At 46.1% G+C, this 17500-nt stretch overlaps 2 protein-coding genes across 2 annotated transcripts in view; both read left to right on the top strand.

Annotated features, from left to right (window-relative positions):
• The window catches only part of LOC125308545 (E3 ubiquitin-protein ligase TRIM50-like), an 11916-nt gene extending 7167 nt beyond the window's left edge, over positions 1-4749 (top strand). Inside the window, 5 exon segments of the mRNA XM_048265108.1 lie at positions 1222-1244; positions 1826-1956; positions 3005-3186; positions 3855-4090; positions 4092-4749. Coding sequence (XP_048121065.1) covers positions 1222-1244; positions 1826-1956; positions 3005-3186; positions 3855-4090; positions 4092-4236 — 717 coding nt within the window. The 3' untranslated portion in view covers positions 4237-4749.
• An 11915-nt stretch (positions 4750-16664) lies between these two features.
• Positions 16665-17500, top strand: part of ece2b (endothelin converting enzyme 2b) — an 82400-nt gene continuing 81564 nt past the window's right edge. Inside the window, exons 1-2 of the mRNA XM_048265026.1 lie at positions 16665-16899; positions 17023-17150. Coding sequence (XP_048120983.1) covers positions 17097-17150 — 54 coding nt within the window. The 5' untranslated portion in view covers positions 16665-16899; positions 17023-17096. The remainder of the gene's footprint in view (positions 16900-17022; positions 17151-17500) is intronic.

Here is a 17500-nt window from a genome sequence, read left to right on the forward strand (position 1 = left end):
GAAAGTAAAGGTGATTAGTAGGCCTACTCCATGCTTAGCCAAATAAAGGACGGACTGCACCCTTCACAAAACCGTGAAAATAAAGTTTATTAGTTTTACAGTTGGCTACAGTTGACAGTTCACCATCAGTCCACACAAACAATTCTGGTTTCCCTTGCACTAGCCATTCGCCGTAGGGCCTATTCTGGTCTGTTTTAAAGCGCGCAAGTTTTGGTGAATTTCTAAAAGACACAGTGCCACCTATAGGCCTGGGGTATGAAGTAACATGTTGAGTCGCGGTTGAGATGGATCCGTTTGGACGTTAAAAAAATATTCTTGATACGGTTCCAGGGAAGACGGAGGAAAAAAAGATCGGTTTGGTACGTGTGGACTAGGCCTTAGACTGGTAGCGCCTTATTAAGGCCAATCAGAGCATAGCTTTATGCTTCATTACTATCTTTAGTGCGCATGTGAAACATACACCTACAAAAACACACTGTTATGCTGCATCCCAGAAAAACTCGGAAGTCGGATATTTCCTAGTTGGAACCTCCCAAAATTGATCCAGACAAACTTGACAAACATTTCCCTCGCTAACGCGGCTTTTATGTGGAAATTCCCAATTCGTCTGGGATTAGGTGAGGGACCTGTTTCCTGATCTGACAAAGGTTCCCCCAAAGATCCTTGATTACTAGCTCCGCTTTGACCCTCTCTGGTTCCCCTACTGGAAGGACAAACCCAGTGGAGCTGACCTGAGCCCAGTCGATCTGAAACAGCACAGGCTATCAGCAGCACAGTGCCCTCCTCAGCCCACTGGACCCGAGTCTTTACCAGACCCTTGCCCAGAGCTGAGCAGTGATGTATTGCTGCCCGCTGGGTTGGGGCCAGAGCTTTGGCATCCCAGCCCAATCCGATAAATGAAAACGCTGTTTCATTACGATGCGTACGTGGTTTGATAAATGAAAATGCTGTTTCATTATGATGCACATGTGGTTTGATAAATTAAAATGCTGTTTCATTATGATGCACACGTGGTTTGATAAATTAAAATGCTGTTTCATTATGATGCACACGTGGTTTGCTAATCAAAATGCTGTTTCATTATGATGCGTACGTGGTTTGATAAATGTGTGTGTTGTTTCATTATGATGCGTACGTGGTTTGATAAATGTGTGTGTTGTTTCATTAGGATGCGTACGTGGTTTGATAAATGTGTGTGTTGTTGTTCTCCCCTCTCTGCAGAAGTACGGCTCGATCGCTCCAAGGTGAGTCCCGGTCCGGTGTCGGGATTTAGGGTTCATTAAAGCATAATGGAGTTGGCAGGAGGTGCAGTAGTGTGTGTGTGCGCAGTAGTGTGTGTGGCAGGAGGCACAGTAGTGTGTGTGTGCGCAGTAGTGTGTGTGGCAGGAGGCGCAGTAGTGTGTGTGGATATTCAAGGCCACTGGCGGAGGGCCACTGCGTCCCCTGTTGCGGACCAGATTAGAAACTGCAGCATGATACGCATGAATATTGCATGTGCTGGGTGGGTGTGCATGTGTGGGTGTGTGTGCATATGTGTACCGTATGTCTTTGTCCTTGTGTGTTTGTGTGTGTGTGTGTGTGTGTGTGTGTGTGTGTGTGTCTGTGTGTGTTCTTGTGTGTGTGTGTGTGTATGTGTATGTATCTATGCATGTGTGGGTGCATATGTACATGTGTGTGTTTGTCCTTGTATGTTTTGTCCTTGTGTGTTTTATGTGTGTGTGTATATGCATGTGTGTATCGGTGCATGTGTAAAGTGTGTAGGTGTGTGTGTGTGTGTGTATGTGTGCGTGCGTATGAAACATGCGTGTGTGTCTCCTGTGGGCAGATTTAAAGAGGGCCAACAGCGGCAACAGCGTGAGGAGAGGAGCTACAGCTCCATCAACTTTGACCCCGGCTTCAAGCACAATGACATCAAGATGGCCGTGTGGAAGCGCCTACACAGGAGGGTGCTGCCAGGTAAGGAGCCGAGACTCACCGTGCACACGCTGCAGATATGTTGTGTGTGTGTGTGTGTGTGTGGGGTGCTGCCAGGTAAGGAGCCGAGACTCACCGTGCACACGCTGCAGATATGTCCTGTGTGTGTGTGTGGGGTGCTGCCAGGTAAGGAGCGAGACTCACCGCGTGCACACGCTGCAGATATGTCGTGTGTGTGTGTGTGTGTGTGGGGGGATGCTGCCAGGTAAGGAGCCGAGACTCACCATGCACACGCTGCAGATATGTTGTGTGTGTGTGTGTGTGTGTGTGTGGGGTGCTGCCAGGTAAGGAGCCGAGACTCACCGTGCACACACTGCAGATAGCATGTGTGTGTGTGTGTGTGTGGGGAGCCGAGACTCACCGTGCACACGCTGCCCTCTGCAGTCATAACTGGACACCACTGTGTGTGTACACACTCAGTATGCATTCAGGCCCGCTGACATGCCCTTGTGTGTATGTACCAGTACGTGTGTGTGTGTGTGTGTGTGTCACATGCATTCAGTCCGATGCCTCAGAGCTGGTCTGGACTGCAGACAGTAGCTCCATGGTTCTTAGCAGACGCTTCTGTCCAAATCAATCTGTAATAACAACAATAAACATTATCATTACAAATGAACAGTTCAACAACAATTAACATTATCATTACAAATGAACAGTTCAACAACAATTAACATTATCATTACAAATGAACAGTTCAACAACAATAAACATTATCATTACAAATGAACAGTTCAATCAGCAGTGGGAACGCAATGTGCAATGTGTCCCATAGTCAACACTACTACCATATTAAGCCCTAGGGCATAGTGAACACTATTACCATATTAAGCCCTAGGGCATAGTGAACACTATTACCATATTAAGCCCTAGGGCATAGTGAACATTACTACCATATTAAGGTCTCATCTTCATTGTCGCTTGAATGCTATTCCTCATTTTCATATCTTTGGATAAAAGTGTCTTCTAAAAGAAATGTAAACGCATGTTGAACTCTAGAGATAATGGAGAGATAATGGCTCTCCCCCCCCAGACCCTGCTCCGCTGAAGCTGGACGCCCTGACGGCCCACCCCATGCTGCACCTGAGCTCTGACCAGACCCTGGTGGAGTGCAGCGCCCTGCTCAACCGCCTGCCCAACAACCCCGAGCGCTTCAGCTACAGCTACTGCGTGCTGGCCAGCCGCGGATTCTCCTCGGGCAAGCACTACTGGGAGGTGAGTGGGCATCGGGCAAGCACTACTGGGAGGTGAGTGGGCATTGGGCAAGCACTACTGGGAGGTGAGTGGGCATCGGGCAAGCACTACTGGGAGGTGAGTGGGCAAGCACTACTGGGAGGTGAGTGGGCATCGGGCAAGCACTACTGGGAGGTGAGTGGGCATTGGGCAAGGAGGTGAGTGGGCATTGGGCAAGCACTACTGGGAGGTGAGTGGGCATCGGGCAAGCGCTACTGGGAGGTGAATGGGCAAGCATTACTGGGAGGTGAGTGGGCATTGGGCAAGCACTACTGGGAGGTGAGTGGGCAAGCACTACTGGGAGGTGAGTGAGCAAGCACTACTGGGAGGTGAGTGGGCATTGGGCAAGCACTACTGGGAGGTGAGTGGGCATCGGGCAAGCACTACTGGGAGGTGTGTGGGCATTGAGCAAGTGCTACTGGGAGGTGAGTGGGGACGCCGCTGTGGCAGGAAGAGTCCAATTCACCAATTCAACTAAGGAGGGAGTTATAATGCCCATCTTAGTTGTTGTTATTTATTTATTTATTTGATTTGTTATTATTTTATCCTTATTTTATTATTTATTTATGAGTTATTATAACATAATAGTATGATATGGATACTATTATAAGGATGATTGGCATATTCTTGAATATAGCTATTTTCCCCAGGTGTGTGTAGGTGCCAAGCCCAAGTGGCGTCTGGGCCTGATCAAGGGCACGGCCGGACGCAAGGCCAAGCTGCCCAAGAGCCCTGAGGCGGGCGTGTGGCTCATCGGGTGCCGTGAGGGCGTCACGAGGAGCAGGCCCGCCGGTGAATGATGAATCCTGCCGCTTAAGCCCCTGGAGACAGTGGGTGTGTTCCTGGACTACGAGAAGGGCGAGCTGACCTTCTACGACGCAGGGAGTCGATGAGCTGCGGCCAGTCTACTCGTTCCAGGCTGAGCTGCAGGGGAAGGTGTACCCGCTGATCGACGTGTGCTGGCACGAACGCGGCGCCAACAAGCACCCCATCAGGCTGCCACAGCCTCCACAGACCCAGCAGCAGGCCTGATGAACCAGAACCAGAACTTACTCTGAAGAACTGGAATTAGGATTAGGACTATAACCAGAACCTCCGCTCATAGCCTTCTCCACCAACAGGAAATGGGTCTTTCAGCCGGTTCTGTTAATGATTCTTTAAATCTCAGCCGGTTCTGTTAATGATTCTTTAAATCTAATTAAGCTAATCTAGTGAACCATCTCACTTTTTTATCAGTTTTGAGCAGAACTATCGTAATCAATGGTGTGTCATCAACGGAGGCCACTGCACAATGCATAACAGACCTTAGCAGTAGTAGTAAGGCGGCGGACCTTCCTCTCCAAGCAGTAGAATCACTGCCCCCCTGTTTGCTGAGACAGCCATCTTGTGTTTCTATAAGGAAACCCTGTTTTTGGTTGAAATGCTCTGAATGGTTAAAAATGTGGAAACAAAACTACAAGAAGAGCCCTACTCTGGAAACAAAACTACAAGAAGAACCCTACTCTGGAAACATAACTACAAGAAGAACCCTACTCTGGAAACAAAACTACAGGGTCATTCCACGTCAATTCAACCAGGGCCCACGCACTTAGGTCTCAAAAAATTCTGAAAAAATTACTAGGTGTGCCTATTTACCCAGGAGACACACTGTAAAATTCTCTTATGTAAGATCAATACTTTCCAAGATACAGCCAGTTTTACAGGGGGAGGAGGGTGTCGATTTTGTTCGGCCTCTTTTTTGTCAAAGTTCACAAGCCCAAGCGCCAAGAACTAAAACCATGTAGGAGGCTCAATTTTTGCATGCTGGTACATAAATAGGAATAGTATGTAGCAAAATCGTCCGTTTGGTCTGGATAATCCTGCATGGCCATAGCTGTCCCTCAAAGTTGATACAAATTTTATTGGAGTTTTGGCTGGGCTCTGTTTAAGCCTTCAGAAGACATATTTGTACTCAACATAGGCTCTTGATTTATTTTCCTTACTGAGATAAGTAGAAACACTCTCACAAAAAACAATGACAGAACAGAAAATAAATTCCTTCAGGGTCTGAACAGCAGACTTTACAAGTCTAAAAAATCGTTTTGGTTCTCATTTTCAGAGCACCCAAACACCTTGTGGGCATATACAAAGATTTTTTTGTGAAACAGAGCCCAGCCAAAAACTCCAATAAACTTTGTATCAACTTTGAGGGACAGCTATGACCATGCAGGATTATCCAGACCAAACGTGACGATTTTGCTACATACTATTCCTATTTATGTACCAGCATGCAAAATTTGAGCCTCCTACATGGTTTAGTTCTTGCTCTGTGGGCTTGTGAACTTTGGACAAAAAAAAAAGGGCCAAACAAAATCGACACCCCCTCCCCCTGTAAAACTGGCTGTATCTTGGAAAGTATTGATCTTACATAAGAGTAATTTTACAGTGTGTCTCCTGGGTAACATAGGTACACCTGGTAATTTTTTCAGAATTTTTTGAGACCTAAATGCGTGGGCCCTGGTTGAACTGACGTGGAATGACCCTACAAGAAGAACCCTACTCTGACAAGCTCAGCTGAAGAAGGAGAAGTTAGCACCCGAGTCCAGACATTCCCTCACAGACACTGGTGTTCTGAGGGCCCAGGCTGTGTGGTCAGGCCAGGCTGGTGTCAGCTTTGCCTGTCTGTCCACTCTCAGGGCAGTTATGATGAGAGAAGAAGAGAGTTGTGCATTCACTGCTGAGGCCTCTCTAGCCTCAAATCATCTCTGTGCTCTTTGCTATATTAATAATACTACAAATGTGGTGTAAGCTGATGATGCGTGAAATGAGTCATTTTACAATAATACTTTAAAGGACATATCACATGAGTGTAATGGTACTTTGAAGGACATATCACATGAGTGTAATGGTACTTTGAAGGACATATCACATGAGTGTAATGATACTTTGAAGGACATATCACATAAATGTAATGATACTTTGAAGGACATATCACATGAGTGTAATGATACTTTGAAGGACATATCACATAAATGTAATGATACTTTGAAGGACATATCACATGAGTGTAATGATACTTTAAAGGACATATCACATGAGTGTAATGTGTGTTCTCTGGCATCATTAAAATGTCTTATCTTATTATCAAAATCAGAATCATTACACAGACTGATGAAAACAGCATCAGTACTGCAGGTGCATGAAATCAGCGTCAGTACTGCATGTGTCCAAGTGCATGAAATACAGTCTCAGTACTGCAGGTGCATGAAAGCAGCGTCAGTACTGCAGGTGTCCAAGTGCATGAAAAACAGTGTCAGTACTGCAGGTGCATGAAATCAGTGTCAGTACTGCAGGTGTCCAAGTGTATGAAATCAGTGTCAGTACTGCAGGTGTCCAAGTGCATGAAATCAGTGTCAGTACTGCAGGTGCATGAAATCAGTGTCAGTACTGCAGGTGTCCAAGTGCATGAAATCAGTGTCAGTACTGCAGGTGTCCAAGTGCATGAAATCAGTGTGCATTCTTCCTCTTCCTCTGGCAGATGTCTTAACAGAGCGGGAAAGCATCTCTTATCTGTGTGTGAATAATGTGCTCAAATATGAACCCTGATGCACATGGGCAGTAAACTGCTGAGGAGAGAAATGGCTTGCTGGCAGTGATGCCTGGTGAAAAGGATAGAAGACAGACATTGCAATGATAAGAACTAAATGTGTGCAACTGTTCTATTAGAGCAATAATAAATATCCTAAAAGTTTTAACAAGTGCACAACAAAGTTTGGCACATTTAATTTCTTTTTGAAAGCAACAACGATGTGGACACCTGCATGAAATGATATCTTATAGAAATGAGGGAATGTGTAATCATACGCATTCATACATCTGCACCTGTCTCCTCCCGCCTTCTCTTATGACAAATCTTCCAATCACACTTTGTAATGATCTTTCAGAATGTTGTTTGAGCTTTAATGCAGCTGGTCTGATGACTGCCATTTCCCCCATTGATCTGAGGTCAGTCTTTCAGCTAATAATTGAATGCCTAATAATTATATCTTCTTGACAAATGAGCTTGCTTTATGGCTCACATCAGATAAAACCCAAACAAACGTGGCATTCACTTATCTCAAAGGATGGTGGGCAAACAATGGCTGCCAGACACAAGCGAACAGGAGCATGCTGATTAGCATACCTCCGTCTGAGCCGTCTCATCAGTGCACAGCGCGCTCCGGATGTGTCTGTTTATGATGACATATCATAGCAACAGCGTAGCATGCAGAGACCGAAGGCTTCCTGACTCCCTATAGCAGACACCTTCTCAATAATGCACCACTGGAGGGTCTCTTGGAAAAAGGCATCGATCACTTGACAACATGCATGTTATATACTGTAATATTAGCATGCTGTGTACACTGGACTAGGTGATGTCAAGATAAGATCTCATCTCAATAACATAAGAATGAATAATGTAGTAGTCCACCGCCTACTTGACAAAACACAAACCAGAAACAATTTTATCTTTTAAACTGATCTTGGACAGTGAACATCTACTTCTAATGAAGCTTATTACTGTAACAATAATATTTCAACAGAACTGTCTTTTTAACCATTACATGAGCTTCATACTTTGGCCACCAGATGGCGGTGTTTGTATATCAATAGCAGCAAACCAGGACAAATGTGTTTATTTTACAGTAGGCCTATATGTTACGTAATAATCCCCATGACAGATGAGATGTCTGTGATAATGGTGAATCATGCGTACGATCTCATAGAACACAGCACACACTCATAAATGCAGCTGGTGTGTGTGGTTGTGTAACAGTAGGATGGCCTTTTGCGCTGGTCATAAGTCCACACCCATCATGTGAACATGTCCATCTCACCGGCGCTGCATGTTAGCAAATCTAAACAGAGTTAACACGCATTACACAGTCCATCCTCAAGCCCCGCCCACACGTTACACAGTCTATCCTCAAGCCCCGCCCATACATTACACGGTCCATCCTCAAGCCCCGCCCACACACGACACAGTCCATCCTCAAGCCCCGCCCACACATTACACAGTCCATTCTCAAGCCCCGCCCACACGTTACACAGTCCATCCTCAAGCCCCGCCCACACGTTACACAGGGCAGCCGTGGCCTACTGGTTAGCACTTGTAACCTGTAACCGAAGGGTTGTCGGTTCGAACCCCGACCAGTAGGCACGGCTGAAGTGCCCTTGAGCAAAGCACCTAACCCCTCACTGCTCTCGAAAGCCATTGTTTGATGCAGGCAGCTCACTGCGCCCGGGATTAGTGTGTGCTTCACCTCACTGTGTGTACACTGTGTGCTGAGTGTGTTTCACTAATTCATGGATTGGGATAAATACAGAGACCAAATTTCCCTCACGGGATCAAAAGAGTATATATACTTATACTTACTTACACAGTCCATCCTCAAGCCCCGCCCACACAGCCGCAAGCGCAGCTGGGGCTCCGCCTTAACTGCCTCACAACAAGTATTACAGTATCACAGCAAACACACTTCACATCACACATACTACAGTATCACAGCAAACACACTTAACATCACACGTGCTACAGTATCACAGCAAACACAGCAAACACACTTCACATCACACATGCTACAGTGTCACAGTGCTACAGTATCACAGCAAACACAGTAAACACACTTCACATCACAGTATCATAGCAAACACACTTCACATCACAGTATCATAGCAAACACACTTCACATCACAATATCACAGCAAACACAGTAAACACACTTCACATCACAGTATCACAGCAAACACAGCAAACACACTTTACATCACACATGCTACAGTATCACAGCAAACACAGCAAACACACTTAACATCACACATGCTACAGTATCACAGCAAACACAGCAAACACACTTCACATCACACATGCTACAGTATCACAGCAAACACAGTAAACACACTTCACATCACAGTATCACAGCAAACACACTTCACATCACAGTATCACAGCAAACACAGTAAACACACTTTACATCACACATGCTGCAGTATCACAGCAAACACAGCAAACACACTTCACATCACAGTATCACAGTAAATACACTTAACATCACAGTATCACAACAAACACACTTCACATCACAGTATCACAGCAAACACACTTCACATCACAGTATCACAGCAAACACAGTAAACACACTTAACATCACAGTATCACAGCAAACACAGTAAACACACTTAACATCACAGTATCACAGCAAACACACTTAACATCACAGTATCACAGTAAACACACTTCACATTACACGTGCTACAGTATCACAGTAAACACACTTCACATCACAGTATCACAGTAAACACACTTCACATCACAGTATCATAGCAAACATAGCAAACACACTTCACATCACATGTGCTACAGTATCACAGCAAACACAGTAAACACACTACACATCATAGTATCACAGCAAACACAGTAAACACGCTTAACAAATCATTATTTGGATATCACTCAAATGTGTTGGTACCTGTGTACCTAATACAGGTGATCACTCAAATTATCTGATATACCTGGCTGAGGAGTTACGCTAATTAGAACCAGCAGCTTTAGTTTAAATTAGTGGTAATGCCTCACCATGCACACAGAACTACAGGCCCTGTCACTACAAGCGTCTCATGCTTGATCACCCTCAAGCACACTGGATTTTTGGCATTTAATTTATATAGTATATTTAGTATTTAGTTTTGTTAGTTTTTCTTATCTCCTACTGTCTCTATTGTACAGTGGAGTTTGGTTATATGTTTATACTTATACTTATATTTACCATTTCTGCATGTTGTGTGTGATGTCTGTATGCTACTGAGACCCCCTGAATTTCCCCTTGGGGATCAATAAAGTATCTATCTATCTATCTAATGCAGGACTTTTACTCAAACTGCAAACTGAGTGTAAGGCATAGGGTTATGGATGTGCGGTGTTATTGGTGTTATTGGTGTTATTGCGCCGAGAGATGCAGGTGAGCTGACCAGGTGTGGGGTCACCTGGATGTCCAGGTGAGCTCGGCCTGCTGGACAGGTGGCTCTGGGGAGCGACTACTGCTGTCTCCACTGCTGCTGCTCCTGCTGCATGTTTTATTTGCCTCACTTTATTTTGTTGCGCTCAGGTGGAGTCCGGCGCTGTGTGTGTGAGACGCCTGTTTAATAATACATCTGTCCTCCTCGCCACCCAGACTGAATAATTGACAGGCCCGTGATTTCTGAGGTTGGGCATTTGGATTCTGGCCAGGGCAAAGATTGGACCTTTTCTAAACCGCAAAGAAGCGCCTCAATCAAGATCGGGTCTGTCCATGATACTGCACGTGGACATGAAGCACAGTGTGGACCAACAGTGTAGTAGAGCAAATACTCATTGTCACAAAGAGTGTGCTATGTCATTTTATTATTCCCATTGGTTACACTTTACTTGACAGTATTGACATACTGTAAGAGTGACATGACACTATCATGAATGTGTCATAAACAAGTCATAAACGTTTATGACATAACGCTTCTTTCATTAAGTGTCATTCAGTTTTTGTCATAACAAGTTAGGGTTAGGGTTAGAGTTAGGGTTAGGGTTTGGATTAGGGTTAGAGGTAAGGATTAGGGTTAGGGTTCATGTGTCATGACAGTGTCATGTCACTCTTATGTCGATACTGTCAAGTAAAGTGTTATCTTTTATAATCGTTCTCACTTTATCCTAATGCAGGATAAATGTACATGTTCTCCTCTCCATCTCTGTGCCTGGCTGGCCACAAGTGGAAGGGTTCTTTTCTGGCCTCTATCTCCTTTGCGGTTGCTTCATGGGTTTGGCACTCTGTAGTGCTTCATGGGTATTCAGGCTCGGCACTCTGGAGTTCTCTGACACTTGTAGTAGTTACTGGGACTTCATAAACGGAATTGAATTGGCTGGGAGCTTCAGAGAACAGTACAAGCCTGTCTACACCAGCCTAAACAAATGTCACTAACACTGCTGCTCAGAGATCCCTCTGAGTGAACCCCTGTAGCAAAGAGGTCCCTCTCTACCTCACCTCCCTGCTAAAAAAAAAAACAGCCTGACCAGCTTAAGGTGGTTTGTTGGTTAACCAGCTTTTTTGACCACCCTATGACGGTTGAACACCAGAAGGAATGTTCTCGCAAGAGTTTTGCTGGTCTAGCTGGTTTAACTTGTCATACCAACTCAAGGCCTGTCCTTTTAGCTGGTGTTGTTGGTCTTACATTGCTTGTTTAACTGGCCATGCCAGCTTATGTTGATAATTCCACCTGGTGGCCCAACCAGCTACACCAGCAAAGACCAGCAAGAGCTGGAAGAAACCCAGCAAAGACCAGCTAAAGCCAGTTACCAGCATAAGCTGGTTTCTAGCAGTTTTTTTGCAGCAGGGCTCTTAAATACAATATTCGCTGCTTCTGCAGTTCTAGTAAAATACAGTGAATCCTCACCTTTAAAGATATCAGATCTTTTCTGTTGCACTGCCTCAGTTCCCAGTCTGGTCTGGCTCTTGTGGGGAACTAGTCTGCATGTATGCTTTAATGAGAGACCTACTCAGAATAATTGCAGAGTGCACATTAGAAACACACACGTAGCTGGGAGTCAGCGCTAGCAAAATGAGGGTCTATTTTGAGCGCTGGCTCAGCATGCAACAAGTACAGGCAGGGAGTGGCGCGAGCGGAGCATGAAAAGGAATAGCAAATTTAGAACGCTGACAGGGTGGACTCGGGATGGGGGCAGGGAGGAGATCAATAAGTCGACAGATCCCCTGGAGCCTCCCTCTCCTCTCCTCTCCCCTTCTCCTGTCCTCCCTCTCCTTCTCTCCTCTCCCTCTCCTCCTCTTCCTCATCCTCCCTTCCATCTCTCCTCCTCTCCCTCTCCTCCTCTCCTCTCTCTTCCTCTCCTCCCTCTCCCCTCCTCTTCCTTCTCTCCTCCCTCTCCTCCTCCTCTCCTCTTCTCCTCTCCTCTTCCTCCTCCTCCTCCCTCTCCTCCTCTCCTCCCCCTCTCCTCCTCTCTTCCCTCTCCTCTTCTCCTCCTCTCCTCCCTCTCCTCCTCCCTCTCCCTCTTCCTCTCCTCCTCCTCTCCTCCTCTCCCTCTCCACCTCTCCTCCTCTCTCTGTCTCTCTGTCCTCCCTCTACTTTTTTCCTCCTCCTCTCCTCCTCTCCTCCCTCTCCCTCTCTCCCCCTTCGCTCGTCCTCTCATCCATCTATCCTCATCCTCATTCCATCATCAGCCTCTCCAAACGGCTGGAGATAGTTGCCATGGAAATACTATGACAACGCCTCAGCTCCATCACATGGTATGACCACCGTGGAACGTGAAAGCAGCATGGCTGCAGTGGAAGGTGCTCAGAATGATGAAACGCTTTGTGTTGTGTTGTGTTGTGTTGTGTGTGTGAACATGTGTGTGCATGCATTCAACTGTGTGCTTGTGTGTATGAGAGCATGTCTTTATGTGAATGTCTTTATGTGTTTGTGTGTGTGTGTGTGTGTGTGAATATGTATGTGCGTTAGTGTGTGTGAATATGTGTGTATGCATGTGTGTGCTCATGTGTATGAGAGTGTGCATGTCTTTATGTATGTGTGTGTGCAATTGTGTATGAGAGTGTGCATCTCTTTGTGTGTGTGTGTGTGTGTGTGTGTGTGTGTGTGAATATATGTGTGTGTGTGTGTGTGTGTGTTTGTGAAATGTATGTGTGCATGTGTGCAAGTGTGTGCTCGTGAATGAGAGTGTGCATGTCTGTTTATGTGTTTGTGTGTGTTGTGTGTGTGTGTGTGTGTGTGTGTGTGTGTGCTTCTGCGTGCCCTTCTATGCTCCAGAGCCCAGACAATAAGAGCAAGAGCGATACAACCCAGGTAATCTTCCCCTCTTTGTGCTGTTTTAAAAACACTGACCCAGAGGCAGCCTACTGGAACAGCGTCAACTGATTGGCTTCCCTCCACTGAAGCCGCTGTCTGTGTTAGACTGATTGAGCCGCCCATGCAACCGAAAGCTCCTTCGGCTCGGAGGAACAATTTACTTGCATGGCTCTTGGCATGGACGCAGCTCTTTCCTGGTGGACAAACTGCTCGGGTCTGGCTTGCCTTGGTCACATACCACAGACCGTCCACCAGGCTGCACAGTCGCAAGCTCTCCTGCTCTCTCTCACTGCACGCTTTCCCACATCTACCAAAACACCCGTTTCAAATTCATCCATGACAACTCTCTCTCACTCTATCTCTCTCTCTCCCTAACATATATATATTTATATATACAGTACATACAGTACTTTGTCAGTCATAGAGACCAAGAGTGCAGACAATGCATCACCGACAAGAGACTAGATCAAAAGATACAAGCAAGACTGAGGAACTGAAGGCTCCGTGCCTAGCCCGAAAGGCTTGAATAGAGGTGCCCATCTAAGCCATTGGTTACGCTTGACCCCTGCTGGGTTTCGGGTAGATGTTTGAAGGACAGACAGAGCCAGAGCACCTCCAGGGGCCGAGTGGACACATTAGCCACAGGGAGTCTGCAAAAGGGCCCAGTCCTAGGGGCCGGGTGGACACATTAGCCACAGGGAGTCTGCAAAAGGGCCCAGTCCTGGGGGACCCCCTCAGAGCTTAAAAAGCTTTCTGAAGCGAGAGACAACTATCCATCTGTTAATCCACACAGCCACGCAAAACAGACACTCCCACCCACGTTTAAAAGCTCCTAGAGAAAAGGAGGCGTCTCAGGCAAAGAAGGCCATTTCTGGCGGAAAGGGAGAAAGGAGGAAATATTAAAAATCAGAGACACACACACACAGACACACACACACAGACACACACACAGACACACACACACACACACACACACACAGACACACACACAGACACACACACAGACACACACACACACACACACACACACACACATCCACTTTCTCTCTCACACACAGACACACACACAGACACACACACAGACACTTTCTCTCTCACACACAGACTCACACACAGACACACACACACAGACACTTTCTCTCTCACACACAGACTCACACACAGACACACACACAGACACTTTCTCTCTCACACACAGACTCACACACAGACACACACACAGACACACACATCCACTTTCTCTCTCACAAACAGACACACACATCCACTTTCTCTCTCACAAACAGACACACACACAGACACACACACAGACACACACATCCACTTTCTCTCTCACACACAGACACACACACAGACACACACACAGACACACACATCCACTTTCTCTCTCACACACAGACACACACACACACACACACACAGACACACACATCCACTTTCTCTCTCACACACAGACACACACATCCACTTTCTCTTCACAAACAGACACACACACAGACACACACACAGACACACACATCCACTTTCTCTCTCACAAACAGACACACACACAGACACACACATCCACTTTCTCTCTCACAAACAGACACACACACAGACAAACACACAGACACACACATCCACTTTCTCTCTCACACACAGACACACACAGAGACACACACAGACACACACATCCACTTTCTCTCACACACACACACACACACAGACACACACACAGACACACACACATCCACTTTCTCTCTCACAGACAGACACACACACAGACACACACACATCCACTTTCTCTCTCACACACAGACACACACACAGACACACACATCCACTTTCTCTCTCACACACAGACACACACACAGACACACACACACATCCACTTTCTCTCTCACACACAGACACACACATCCACTTTCTCTCTCACACACAGACACACACACACACAGACACACACACAGACACACACATCCACTTTCTCTCTCACACACACACACACACAGACACACACATCCACTTTCTCTCTCACACACAGACACACACACAGACACACACACACACACAGACACACACACACACACACACACACACATCCACTTTCTCTCTCACACACAGACACACACACAGACACACACTCACACACAGACACACACACATCCACTTTCTCTCTCACACACAGACACACACACACACACAGACACAGACACACACACAGACACACACATCCACTTTCTCTCTCACACACAGACACACACACACACACACACCACACACACACACACACTCACAGACACACACAGACACACACACACACACACACACACACACATCCACTTTCTCTCTCACACACAGACACTCTCTTTCTCTTTTTCTCTCTCTCTCACTCTCTCGCACGCACACACACACACACACACTTTCTCTCTCACACACATGCACAGATAAACACACACATCCATACTGTCTCTAAACAAACAAACAGTGCACAGAATGCCAAGGTAAAACCAGGCAGCTGGATGAAAAGTGTTTGACAAGGCCATGTTCAAGGTGAGAATCCTATATCCATTGGCAAGGTCAAGGACTGCAGCTGGCCCTGCAAGGCTCACACAGAGCCCTGTGCCTGTGTGTCCCTGGATCTCCATTGGGAATAACTTGCATGACTAAATAGTTAATGTTATGGACATTATTGTGTATATATTATTCTTTGTGTTTTATAAAATGTTGAACTGGCAATGTCATCCATAAATAAGTGTGTGTGCTTATATAAATATAAAACTCTTTAGCCTTCTTTGAGGGGACATGAAATCAGCATTGGATACAAGGACACATTGACCAATGGTAGCTGAGGTAACTTTGTAAACAAATAAGGTGTTTGATTAAAACAATCACGACAAAGCATCGCCAGTTTATGTAGAACTGTCATCATAGTTGCGCGCGAAGTCTTCCACGGAGCTGCTGTGTGTGCAAGTGGATTGGTGTAAAGTCGCTGAGAATGGCATGGTCATCTGGACCTTGTGTCCACGCTGCGCTGAGTGGTACCGAACGTTCAAGGGCCAATTAATGAATCCTCCCATGGGTCCTCAGCCAGTCGATGCGACAGTACCTTGATCCACAGCCAATCAATGCAATTACGCCTTGGTTCGTGGCCAGTTTGACGCTCTCCAGTGGTTGCGGGCCACTTCAATATTTGACTGATGCAGCAATGCAAGTGGGCGGGGCACATCCTTGCTGTGTGTTAGTTTACATTAAAAAAGTCCGACCATGTTGTGCGCAGTGGACTGGAGACTGTTACAGATTTAGCCTAGTTTTCAGTTTTTTTTACCTTACAGGAAAGGTGAAATAACTAACACAACATCATAAAACCTGAGAGACAAGAAAACTATGGCGAACAAATCATATAGCGGACGTATTCATGATCAATAATCGACGTGGGAATTGCTCGCTTTCGGTTCATATAATATAACAGGTTACATTTTACATCAAGATTCACCCACACTAAGACTATAATCATCTCCCACCTGATGCGCCCTAAAGGTGGTCTTACTTAGGCTATATCCCACTGTCTGTTTACAGAAAGAAACGGGAGGGCGAGCAGTGTGTTTGTGTGTGTGAGAGAGAAAGAGAGAGAAAGAGGGAGGGAGAGAGGGTAAGAGAGAAAGAGCAGGCGGGGTAGGCTATAGATAACGAGGGAGGCAGCAGGCAGATAGTTATCTCCTCACAATCATCCTTGTGTTTTTACACGCTCACTGCCAGACTTCAAGGAGAACAAGAAAGGACGTGCGTTTTCGTGGCACTGGCGAACAGCCTAATTCTGCTATCATGCACAGATTAGCTCGTTGCTGAAAACGTTTTATCACTGCGAAGGTAGCATGAATGGTTCCTCATAGTTGTCATTTCGGAGACGTGTAGCCCATATCCTATTGACCCAAACGTGTAAATGTCTAATTTTATGACTCGCTGACAGGATTTATTGTTGTTTTGTGACAGGGTTTGTGTGCGAGAGATGGCTCCGGGAGCTGGTCAGTGCACTTTCATGCAGAGGTAGAGTAGCCCGTACGCCGATGCCTGCTGCCCTCTGCACGATGAGTGTAGCCCTGCAAGACCTGCGGAACAACGTAAGTAGCTCACAGAACGATGTTCAATTATGTTCCATCTCTTATCTGCGTTCCTGGGAATGTACAAACAAATGTGCCGAGGTTACAACGTGTTGGAGGAGCAGTCTTGTTTTTGTCTGTGCTAGCGGCCGTGGACGTTCTGGCTACGCTAGGTGTGTGGATGCGCAGGCAGGGTCTAGATTTTCACATTGTTGTCATTGCCTACTCGTTTCTGAGCTTACACTGGCGCGTGTTCTCTATACAAGCTGTTGTAGGCTACGATGCATGCAACATATAGGCTATTTCCGTGTTTGGAGTTGCATGTTGTCTCTTCATGCCAGTGATGCGTAATCATTTACCATGTCACATGT

Source organism: Alosa alosa, chromosome 15 (assembly GCF_017589495.1).
Source record: "Alosa alosa isolate M-15738 ecotype Scorff River chromosome 15, AALO_Geno_1.1, whole genome shotgun sequence".
NCBI lineage: Eukaryota > Metazoa > Chordata > Actinopteri > Clupeiformes > Clupeidae > Alosa > Alosa alosa.